The 12,619-nt window shown below is 39.2% G+C and overlaps 1 protein-coding gene across 13 annotated transcripts in view; it reads right to left on the bottom strand.

Moving 5' to 3' along the window:
* The window catches only part of DPF3 (double PHD fingers 3), a 190,781-nt gene that overhangs the window by 23,831 nt on the left and 154,331 nt on the right, over positions 1 to 12,619 (bottom strand). For 4 of the 13 annotated variants that reach the window (XR_012056332.1, XR_012056334.1, XR_012056333.1 and 1 more), the window contains one exon: positions 6,116 to 8,199. The exons of the other annotated variants lie outside the window; for them this stretch is intronic. Coding sequence is in view for 1 of the 4 variants with exons in the window: in XM_072930058.1 (XP_072786159.1) it covers positions 8,120 to 8,199 (80 nt within the window). In the remaining 3 variants the exon portion in view is untranslated. Of the gene's footprint in view, positions 1 to 6,115; positions 8,200 to 12,619 lie in introns of those variants that run through there. 13 annotated transcript variants of the gene reach the window in all.

The raw sequence follows: 12,619 nt of genomic DNA, 5'->3' as shown, positions 1-12,619 counted from the left end.
CTGGCAGGCTCACTAAACCCTTTCAAATTGAGCAACCAAGCAAAAATACTTGGTCATAAACACTAAAAATAGGAATGGAGGATTGGGTTTTGTTTTGCTTTTTAACTTGGTGAAGCCAGCTCTTCCTAGTGCATTAAATCCACCTCCCTGGCAGCCCATTTAGAACATCTCCTCCCCCCTGGGAGAGCCAAAATCCCCAGCTGTAATGAGAGGAGTGGGGTGGTATTTAAAATGCTAGGGAAATGGCAGCCTGAATAGCCTTCTGCAAGCACAGTGCCTTTGTTAAATCCCCCCATAAAACAAGATATCAGCACTGCCCCTCCTCCCCTCTCTTTAACATGAACACAAGGACTCTGCTACCTGCTTGAACCCACATTTGCTTTGCAAATACCTGGTCCCTCCCCAGTAGCTCTCGTGTTAAACTGCCCTGCTAACAAAGCCACAGATGGCAGCACACCTGCAGAGATGCCCAGCACTGCCCAGAGCTGCTCATGGTATCAAGGCAGCATTTGAAAAGATTCCAGAGTTTCCACACTGACCCAGCAAAGGGGGTCTAACCTGTAATGGATGGGACATGTCATTTCCCCAGAGCACCCCAACAGGGGCTTCTACACTGGGATTATGCAGGAGAGCGTGACGAAGGTGATGCGGCATGCCATGGACACCTCTTCACTAAAAACAGGCCATGCTCACCCAGTCAGTTCAGAGAGCACCAAGACAACCCCACTGATCCACTGTGGTCCTCCTCAAGCATCCAGGACTGTGGGGAGGTGATTTCACCCATGAGTCACAGAACAGCCACCTCATATACAACTGTCACTTGGAAACACAGTAATCTGCTTCATTTGGGGAAAGGGGGAAAGGAGACAGTATGACTAATCTCTGGACTAACTTTCTAGAAAGATTAAGGAATTACTCTAGAGTAATTACCTGCCAGCACGCTTGCAGAAATTTCAAATCAAATGGCAAACTTCAGAGAAATTATTTAAATGTCACCATTTTCATATTAAAGAAACTTAACTATGCAGAAGACACCATGCCATTGCATAGACAGTGACCTCATTGCTCTGACTTGAGGGAACCACCTTCCATCTAGGTAAAGATATTCAGTTCATGATGGGTAAATGTCTGATAATTGACATGAACATACTGAAAATGCAAGAGGTCTGTCTTTCTCACAGAAGCATAATTTACACTGTTAATGTGACTGTATATTCAGACATAAGTAGAACTGTTTCACTCAACACAAACAAGACCAATTTGGAACAAGTTACTTCAGTCTCTTGTTGAGTTAAGGAATCCCTTTCAGCTGCCAAACAGGTAGTGATCCCCATGCACACTCTCCATTGTTTGTAATGCAGTGCCAGAAGCTGGAAAACACTGATTTCTTTCCCTTCTCTGTCAGTGAAAGCCCCTGTTTGGTTGGGAATTTTAAAGTGTCAATAGAGATTTCATCAACAAGACAGCCAGTTTTCGCTTCCCCACCAAACTCCCAGCAACATCAATATCTAGAGGGAAATAAGTGCTATAACCACATGCTGAAGAGCATCAGTATGAGCATGGTAGGAGGGAGTGAAATGACTTTGTTTACTCTCTAAAAAATGTAGTTTCAAGGTGATCTCAACATCTGAGTGAAGGAGTGAATTTGAACAAAGTAGTTTCAGTCAAAAGTAAGTGGGAGGGAAGAAAGGATTAAGAGGTGGCAGAGCAAAAAAAATGATTTTCAGAAAGGTTGAGACATTTTGTACCAGTGTCTCACAAATAAGAAACTGGACTTTCATTTTGGAGCAGTACTTTGCTTCAAAAGTGAACCCAAGGGAATTGTTTTTAAGCAAGAGAAAAAATAGTCACAACTGAAATATTTCATTCAAGCCTGTGCACAGTTGGCAGTGGTAAAGGGTCATTTCATTGAGGAGAGATTGTGTTTCATTTCAAATCAAACCAAAATCTTTTATCCTCACCATGGTATTTTTCAGTTCAGTTGTTTCAATGGCTTTTTTGAGTAAATGTCCAACAAAATGCTGACAGAGATTAAAATAGTAGGATTTTTGTTTTTCAGTGGAAGACCACCTGATTAAAATCCATGATCTCTTTTCATACAGCTCACCAGACCTTCCACCCCAGATTAGTCAAGTCAAAGTCCTGGCCATTCCTTCACCTGTAACAAGTGAGTAGTGCTGCTTTAACCTACACAACCAATAACTCATAACAGCTAAATACTTTGTCAGACCAAACAAGAAATCAGCTAGTTCCATGGCAGTGGACACTATGTCCCTCATTAAACAGTTTACTAGTCTTGCTATTTTTGAACACCAAAGGAATAATTCAACAAAGCCTATACAAAAGTATAATATTATTGTATTTAATTAAAGAAAATTATTTTATACAGCATTACAACAATCTCTGACTCCTCTGACCCTGCTTTTAACTGGCTGCTCCATTGGCCAGCAGGACTGTTGCTCAGTGCTCTGTTTATGGCCAGGAAGTTGGGAAATCCTCTCCTACAGGTTAGTCTGACCAAGCTCTGGGTACCCCAAATCCTCTCACCTTTAGCAGTTGTTGAGGGTGTTCATCACCTGCAATGTTCACTTGTTAGGTGGGATCCCACTACCCACAAGATGACTGGCAATTCTCAGTGATAGCTGCATGAGCCTAATGGGGACTAATTCTTCACATACTGCCAGACCTGTAAGGATGCAAACAGTCACAGAGGAATATAGTGGCTGTGGATGTCCTTAGGAAATTCATCTTTGTTCTTTCAGCTCACTAAGAACTTGTAAAATCTCAACCTTAATGGAGAGGAAAGTCAGGAAAGGGTATTGGAGAGGAAGTTAATCAAGAGGCTGCAAGGGAAATTAAGTCCCCTAAGATGGGGAAGGTCATTTTCTCCAGAAAAAGGAATACACAGCTCTGGACCATCTGCATGCTTGAACACTAGGACAACAAATTCAACCTAAAGAGAGTCTGTGGACAGTTAAAAGCTATCCTAAGCCCCTAGGCTGATGGATGCATTCAGAGATACAATCAATATAGAAAAATCTGAGAAGTTCTGGAACCTTCTCTTTAAAAATCCAAAGTCAAGATATTGCAGCAATGGATGAGACTTCTGACCCAGAATTCACTGTACTGTAAAGCAGGTTGTTGAGCCCAGGGAAAGGGCTGAAAGACTTTAGTGTTGTTTAACATATTTAAGCCACTCCTAGCAGAGCACTGATGTGAAGCAGCTATGATTTGTACCAACAGGGGAAAATTCATTTTTCCAATATAGACTTAAAACCATTCCATGCAAACTCCACTGCACAAAGTGCTACATGAATTTGAAAACTATGTCACACTTGTTAACACTAAAACAAAAATACCCCTTTAGTGACAGGATGTCTTTCCACTGTTTCAATGACTTCATCTCACCTTGGGGAGTTTGCCTCAATACTGATTCTTGAAATCATCATATGAAGAATTTAATGGCTGATGGCTACAGAAAGAAGGCAAAAAGAAAGAAATACAAAATAGCAAGCTAAGTCTGCAGAGATGTTTGACAAAACTATCTCCAGTATTACTTAAAATCTCTTTTCTGTTTCGAAAAAGGAGGCTGTATGCAAAACTTTAGTCCTCTTCATTCACTTCCTGCAGCCCACAATGAAGTTACTGACATGAGGACACTTAATAGCAAAGATTGAAGAAATGTAATTGGAAGAGGCTTCAGCTGAAATAAAAAATTAATCTTAACACCTGTGCATACCTAGATACAAACTAGATATTACTGCAAATTGGTTGTGGAAGATGAGCAGCTCTGAGAAAATAAACCCCGCTCCAAAAAACCCCAAACCACTCAGTTTTTAGACATTGAAAGGAGGCTGTGTCTGTTCCTACTCAAGAGGTACCATCCATCAGCTGTGTTGCCAATTCTGCAAGCTCTCACGCAGGCAGCAGAAGTTACAAGCGCTTCAGCCCACTGCTCAGCTTTAGGGTTTAAATCATGTTGCCTTTTCTTTAGCAGTGCCATGATGGCTTGTAGGTCATTTAAAGTTACCACAGCTGGCTCAGGCAACATTAAGCAAACCTGCTTCTAATTATGGATGTCAATATTAGCTACAACACTGTGCTCCAGAAATCTGTGATTTCATGAAGGTAAATGCCATCCTTCTCCCACCATGATCCATCCCCCATGGAATCATGAAGAGTTACAGGCTGCAAAGACAAAACATCATGAAATGATGGATGTGATAGCAGAAGTTTCTAACACACACTGCAAGAGCATTTGTTGAAAGAGCAGACAATGTAGTTAGGTCTTCAAAATACACTGGTGAGGTGCCACAGATAGATGGCTCTCATGTTATGTCATTAAAATCAAAGTTAGGGCTTAACTGTGGCAAATGTCCAGCTTTAGTGCAGTAAACATTACAATCTTCATACAACAATTTCCAAGGGATAATGGAGGTCTTAAAAACATCAAGCCAGAATTCGGACACACCCAGCCAAAGCTAAGGGCAGTAGTCATTGCTTATGTGCTCTGCTATGCATAACTTATGTAGTTGAGGTCTTACTCATCCGGATTCAACACCAGGGATGGGATGGGGTACAGAGAAGTCTATGCCATTGCTAATGAGAATTAAAAGCTTGGGTTTAGAGAGAAAGTGTTATGGGTTTTCTTTATCATCTATAGCTCATGAATTTAAATACAAGTAGGGCTCACAAATCCAAGATGCAAATGAAATCAGATTTTTTTTTTTCTGATTGCAGGCAAAAATTTGGAATAAATATTAAACCAGTGCAATATTCTAGTTGAGGCCAAAGCAAATTAGCTAATGCTGTTTTCACTCCACCCAGGATTACAGCCCTTAGCCTTGCCAGCCTTCAGCTCACTCTCAGTCCAGGGAAACACAGCTTTGGGGGCACCCATTAATTGCTGCAGTGCTGAAAGACACTTTTAGGCCCTCCTGCTGCCATCCCTCATTCTCACTGGCAAGAGCCATTCTCCAAACAGGAAAATAAGATCTATTTATGTCAGCATAAATCTGTTCAGGAGCTTATCTGTTCAGATCATTTATGCAAAACTAATTTTTTTCTTTAACATTTCTAATTCCAGGTCTATGGCTTTAAAAAATAAAAATTAAAAAAAAAAAAAAAAAGGCACAAAAATATTCAAAGTAATAAGGCTTATGTAAAGACATTCCTTGGAATCTGACAGCCTATAAAAACAGCTCAACAGCTCTGCTGTGGTGGGAAGGATCCCATTCATCTAAACCAGGTGCTGGTGTTGACAGACATCCATAAAGGCAAATTTCAACATACATGTTCACTCCTGGCTACCTTAGCAAAAATGACTCGCTGAGGACAATGAAAATGACAATGGATGTTAGAGTGGGAGATGATGCTACAGTATCCTTCCTTCCTTCCTTCCCTTCCTTCCTCTCCTTCCCCTCCTTCCTCTCCTTCCTCTGCCACACAGATGTTAAGAGTCAGGAAGGTAGGAACCCATCTGTACAATGGAGCTTTATAAAAAATAACACATTAGGGTAGAGGTCACACACAGAGATTCCTAAAAAGATAACATCTAATCTGAAACAGTATTTCCTCTTTCTCTTTTCATTCTATACAGCCATATGATTAATCTAATACATGTAAGGGGAAAGGGAAGGTTCATGCCAGCACTGTGAAAGGCAAAGGGAACCGCAGCTTCCACTTACTCCAGTGACTGGACTGGAAACTGCACAGGTAGGGACTCCTTAAGGCAATGCCACTAAAATCTATGAAAACAGATATCATATAGCTTAGACTCCACCTTTGACTCCAAACTACCTTAATGCAACTCTACTAATCTCATGAAGAAGGCTGTTAAAATACAAACACATTTAGAAAGATCCTCTATTATCACCAAATTATAGAAAACACTCTTATAATGAGTCCTATACAGAAACACTTTTTTATTTCCTGCCTACCTTCACTATAGCAAGGAACAGGACCATTTTCTGCAGTCCAATGAATGGAGAAGGGAAAGTAAAAGAGAAAAATTAAGATAATTCTTGGTTAATGTCATAGTTCATTAGGAAATACAAAACAAAATCCAGGGACAAAAATCATTAACAAATTTACAAAATGGAAAAGGGAAACAAAATCAATAGAGAAGGAAGTTTTATTTTAAGCTTCAAAGAGAGTATTATAAACAATGGAGAGCTTAGAAAAGTAAATGTACATATATGTTACTCAACAATGTCTTTTTAAAAGAAGACTATTTGCACTAAAAAAGATGTGGGATTGCTTTGGGAAAGTAATATTTACAGAGGAATATACAGTAGGGATGCTAGAAGCAGAACGTTTATTTGGAAGGAATATTATACAAACTGAACACAGACCCAGCAGTTTTCAAATCTTCATTACAGTTGTGAGTCTTATATTTTGATGAAATTTTTTTTTTTTTCTCTCGAGGCAGGTCCCCACTGCATGTTTGGAAAACGACATGAGCAAAGCAAACCCATCCTGCTAAAGAGCCCAATTAGGACACATGTTGACATTTAATTCAGTTGGAGCAGGACTACTTTACATGGTTATTTTTGACTTTATGTTTTAATCTGGGAAGACGTAGGAGAAGGGAAAGGGAGAAGAGTAAAACATCTGCTGCTACTGACATGTGGAAACCTCTCTGAGGTGAGTTTGTGTTCTAGGAGTACAAGAAACACAAGACAGTATCAGGTTTTCTGTCAGCTTCACCTAGTCAGCATGCATTTCTGTAGACATAGTTTTTTTCATTCTGAAAGCAACGTAAGCCACATTAACAAAACTGCTTTTTTTCCTGTCTAAACCCTGAGAGTGAATCCCAATAATTGTTGGTGTGGTTTGCCCTCAGTTTGCTTCTCCTCTGTAGCAGGGGTGCCAGACAGAGCAAAGTCCAATACTCTTCTCCTAGGACACAAGGCTATCCTGCATCCCTACTAGACTGCATCACACATGCCACTGAGCAGACCTGTGCTATCCGCTGTGAGCAGATGTGGCCAACAAAACCTTCCTTTTTCACTGGGAAAATGCCTAACAATTCAGAATTTGGGATGAGACCATCCCTCCCTGCTGGCTCACAGGACAACTTAGGATTGAAGCTGTGGGAGCTCGTATTTTTCTCCTGCATAGTAACCCCTGTTGCTTATTGCAGACATGTAGTTGCACCTATATATTTTTTAAAGTCCACTACCACTTCAGAAAGGGCTGAAATACACAAGTTTTCTACACATGACACCATCCTTGACAGAAAGATCCATGCCAAGAGCACCTAACATTTAGATATTTCCCTTACAACCAATTCACAATCAGCTGTGGAATTACCAAAGCAAAAAATATAAAAAATTATCGGAGTAGTTTTCAATTCTTAAAGCCCTCTTTCAGCAGAAGTATTTCACAGAGTTGCTTTTTTAGCATGCAGAAGAGACACATTAATCCCACTGGGAGAAGACAGTCCTTTGAAATGGACACGAAATCTGGTAACAAATAAATTCAACCACTGAGCCTGGTCTTCACTATTCCAACAGTTTTTGTGCCTAACACAGTACAGCAAAGTATGTTTTAAGCATCTAACAGGACAATATTATTAAAGAGAAAATAAACCAGAACAATCTTCACTTACCACATCCAATTTTCAAAAAATAAAGATACCCAGCACATGTATGAATGGCTTCTTTAAAGTAAGAGAGAGAGCAGAGTGACCTTTATTTTCATTATTTAAAAAAGTTTTTTCCTTAAAGTAAATATTCAGTCTTTATTTTACAGTAAGTGCTTTTTAAAATCTCATGTCTTCACAAAATTGCAATTAAAATTTGAAGTAAAATGTATTTCAAACAAAAATACTGTGCAACTTCAGCACTTCTTTCTTAAATATCGAAATAAATAAAATATTTGTCTTTTTCAGTTTGTTTGTTTTTCAGTCAGTTCTACTGTAGATCAATTCCAGTCTGACCTGGGTTTATACACAAACTTAAAAGAAAGTGAAATCAAGACTTCAAAAAAATTTGTATTGCACCAGCTTAGGCATCCCCAGAACTTCTCTCAACAGTTGGCAGCCAACTTCCCACAGTCCAGACTCCTGTGCCAGATGGAACTCAGGTACGGAAGACTCAGGGCAAGGAAAGAAGTATCAAAGCATCCTGGCTTCTCTCGGTCTTCTTCTGAAATGTTTTGCTTGAAGGATGCTGGAATCCACGAGGGCAGGGCTGACTGCAGAGGGAAAGGCAATACAAAGTAAAACTAAACAAACTCAAGCAGAAAAAAAAAAAAAAAAAGCACATTCAGAAAAAACAGAAACAGCACAAGCCAAACTTCCAACATTGCTTGCATTCTAGTTCCTTGAAAATACAGCTCAACAGACTCAGTTTCAACTGACCGTGGAAGCCATAAATGAACACAAAGCAAACAAATAGGATAAGAAAAAGCATATTGAAAAGAAAGGCACTGCACATTGTCAATCTTTCTTATTGGGAACATTATTAAATAACCTTCATCATTCAGCTTAAATGGCTGTCTCTTCAGTAGAGGTTAAGACCTTTGCTTGCAAAATTCTGCTCTAATTACCTTCCTCTATTACTAATTATTTGTAGGGAGCCACAAGCATATACAGTATGGCACAAAAGACATTTTCAGAAGTCTAAATGATACACATGGTGTGGCAGCAATGCAATAACTTCTGGAAAGAATGAAAAATTGCATTTTTCATTGCATTTATTCTATGAATCAACTAAGTTACATACTGCTAAGATCCTGAGCAGGATTGGATAGCAAATAAAGTAATTTCTTTATTTCCACAAAATGCAAGTGCCTCTTCCCATATCTTCCCACATCTCTCATATCAGTTCTAGACTAAATGAAGGTCCAAAATCTTCAGAGCTGCCAGACACCAAAACAATAAGTCAAAAATATGAACTGGCAGCATCCACTTAACTGAGCTATCAGGCCTGGAAATTCCAAGAGCTGGATTTTTTTCTAAATGTTATTGCAACTTGTCTACTCTGAAACTGGCAACTTAGCATTCATGGAATTACAGACAGGGACATCAAAATAGTTCTGACTTAATTTCAGTATTGTATGGTATTTATACAAGTTGGGTTTTTTTTTTTTTTTTTTCAACTCTGGTAGGTATCTGGCAAAGAGAACAAAGAATGGTTGGGTTTATTGTAATAGCTTAGTCAGCAAAAACTCATCCCAGCTGAATTTCTGCACTGAGAGGTTTGTCAAAACAACCCCATGTGAGCATGAATTCATGCATGTGCCTCATACTTTACTTAGAGCTACAAATTTCATATAAATAAGAAAAAAAAAAGAGAATATGAAATGGGTGTTTATTGGAAACATCTACATATGTAGCAGCACAAAAAACACTGGGCATATTTTGCAGTTTTTATTATAAGATGACTCCCAGTGGGGTCAATACAATGTTTGCTTGAGGATTTGATTCAGTAAAACTGCTTGCCATGGGGAAGAGGCAAACTGTATGAAGAACCAGGCTTTGAAAACTCCATAGTTTTATGGTATTTGAACTATTATTTTAGGGCCCATCTCAAAATATCATTGCAAGAATTAACCAAAGAAAGGCAAAGCAGGCATGAGAGAACACGGTGGTGCCCCAGCACTGTCCAGACTCTGACTCTCTGGGTGCAGTTCTTGTTTGCTCCGTGCATCAGCAGGCAGCAAACTGAGTTTCTGTCTTCCATCAAGAGCCTAAGCTGAAGTCTGTAACATGGCAAACTGGAACTCAAAATGAATAACTAATGTAAAAGCTCAAAGGCAAAACAATGCAGGGAGGGGACTCTAATGCTGAAACAAATGGCCATCTCAAAGCTTGTCTACACCACACCAGCAAGCGTATTAACAGAGAGGTTTCATTCAATAAATGCAATAGCTAAGAAAGCCCAGTGGTAATCCTTCTGAAGTCAGTGATAAAGTTCTCTCTGGCCCTTGTTTCAGCAGCTGAGGCTCACTATTTATGTATGGCCTTACCACATACATACGATGTTATTCCAAGCACCATTCAAGAAATAAATATACAACCCACAAAACTGGGGAGTGTCTGAGTGAAGGGAAGAGATGCAAGGTGAAACAAGTCAGATTTCAGTTCCATTCCTCTTCCACCACATGCCTGGTTCTCCTTTTACTTTTTAACTTCTATGCTAGAAAATTTGCTGAAAATTTTCTCAATGTGTATTCTCATGCTTGAAATTTTATACTGTTTTTGTGGAAAAGCTGAGGTCTGCTAAAATTTCAACTAATTAAATGCCTCAAAAGGAAATAGGCTAAGGATCAGTGCCCACTCCACGTAGCCTTTCTCCCTTATCAGCTGCTTAAGCAGCATGCCACTTCCTTTATTCTCATGCTCCCATCTGTGAATCGGAGCTAGCAGAGGACGACTCCAGAAACTATGTGTGTTTTCTAAGATCCTTTAGTATGAAGCAGTGGAAAGGTGCCTGAGGAGACAGCTTATATGATTTAACATAGAAAAGTCTGCATTAAGGGCCTGAAATGAAACATCCCTTTATTCATGTTTCACATTAGGGTTGTCTTATTTTGGTATGTGGTTTGTTGGGAACATGTGTTTCAGGAGAATCTTTGGAAAGCCTTGTGCCAACCTTCCTGTAATAAGAAGGACATCTCTGGAGGAGAACTGGAATAGTCAGGCTGTGATTAGGGCTACACCTTTGCAGAATTTATAAAGAACAGAAGTTTCATTGAACTGCTGCAATCACTGGGGAATAAAGAGCATCACAATTCATTCTGAATTCAAACATAAATGTTTAGTTACAAAACAGAATTCACACTGCAAACTTTCTTTATGCCTCCCTAGTTTGGTTTGGGATCTACGTGTCCTTTAAGATACAATTGATACTGTGCAGTTCTCTCATTCTGAGTTGGTTATGCCTTTCTTTTTTTTTTTTTTAATTGCACTTATGAAACATTCTCCTATATATTTTCTGCCTCATTAACATTGTCATCTTCCCCTCATGAGAGGGTCTTGTGTAGCAGCCGCTTTGCTTTGCTTTCATCTTCCTTCAACTCAGGAACTACCAACCTTCTTTCTCTGTTCCCAGCCTTCACTGCAGCACTACATATCCTGAGAATATTTCATTTCCATATTATCACTCCATGCCATATTCACCATTAACTCTACAACCTAGCTTAATTAAGTACTCTTTTGGTTTCCAACTCTACATCCTAATTTCCTCGCTATGATCAATGCCTTCCTATGGTCAGCACCACACTGCTCATCTTGCTGGACTAAATTCATGTTGGTTATCTCAATCTCCTAAGGGATCTTGAGGAATCCAAGAACCACTCTCACTACATAAAAGTGAATTAATTTTATCTTACTTGCTTTTTTAGGACTATATTGAATGAGTGAGCACCCATATACACATTAATGATATAAATAACTGTGAGGATATTTTCTATGCTATCTGCAATAAATGTCAGCCGGCAATTTTTATGCAGTTCGTGAGCTTTGCAGCTTCTTTCTGAGGGTATGGTGCTACCCAGTTGTCAAAAGATGGGTGGTTTGGTTGCAAAAGGATTAAGACTGTGTGCATTGTTATAGTAACTGCATTTGTGAAACTAATTCAAGACTTAATGAATTATGGGCTTCTGATTATTGTTTGTATTCCAAAAGAGCCCACAATGCGTTAGGCATGGTTCACAAAAGACAATGTTAAGGACTCCACTTGGAAAAACTCCATTTAGAGTATGCCTGTTCTGCAGTTTATACAGTGATGGGAGTTCTTCAGAAAGATGTACTTGGGTAGGTTTCAGCTACCTAATTCAGGTGCTGCAAGGACTGAGCTTTAGTAAATACAGCAGAGTAGCAAAACATTATCTATTTATCTTGCACTATTTTGGAGGAAAAAAAGGACGGGTTGTGGAAGAAATGAATGTTTCTATCAGTTAAAGTACACTTCTCATTGACAGCATTATGTCAAAATATAATTTATTTGACACTTGATTGATTATAATAAATCAGGAGTAACACAATAGCAGCAGAAAATAATTATGAAAATGGGGAAAACAAGCTTAAACAAGGTTCTCCCCTTGCAAGTGTTCATGGCTCTGGCATGCACTGTCCTTTGATGTACACACACAGAGATATTTGTAATGTTTTCTAACAGCATCCTGAAGGCGGATTATTAATGTAATCTAAACATCAGTTAGTTTATATTCTGGATTTATGCCTGTATAGCTAAAAGCAGAACTTGGCCACTGCGCATTCCATGTCTAAAGAGAACAATAAGAAAACCAGGAGACCGAATTGTTTCTCTTTTTTCTACAAAGTTGGAAGGTGGGGGAGGGAGTTGAAATTGCTCTCACAGACAGACTACCCTAGCAAAGAAGCAGGAAAAATGGAGTCCATTTGGTCTGGCTTGTTTCATTGTACGTATCCAAATTCCTTCTTGAAAGGCTAAGACTTTTACTCTGCTATCAACAACACATACCTACAGTTTAAGGATTAGGCACTGTCCAGAGAAATGTCTCTTTTGCCTTTGCTCTAAATCAGGTCATGATTTCACCCTGTTTGCATTATGTACATCAGTAAAAATAGATCTTTAGAACTTAACCTTGCCCCTGCTCCAGGGAGATTTTTGTCTACACTAGGACAGCA

Source organism: Taeniopygia guttata, chromosome 5 (assembly GCF_048771995.1).
Source record: "Taeniopygia guttata chromosome 5, bTaeGut7.mat, whole genome shotgun sequence".
Lineage (NCBI taxonomy): Eukaryota > Metazoa > Chordata > Aves > Passeriformes > Estrildidae > Taeniopygia > Taeniopygia guttata.
Note: the sequence above shows the minus strand (reverse complement) of the source record. Positions and strands in the feature narration are given on the sequence as shown.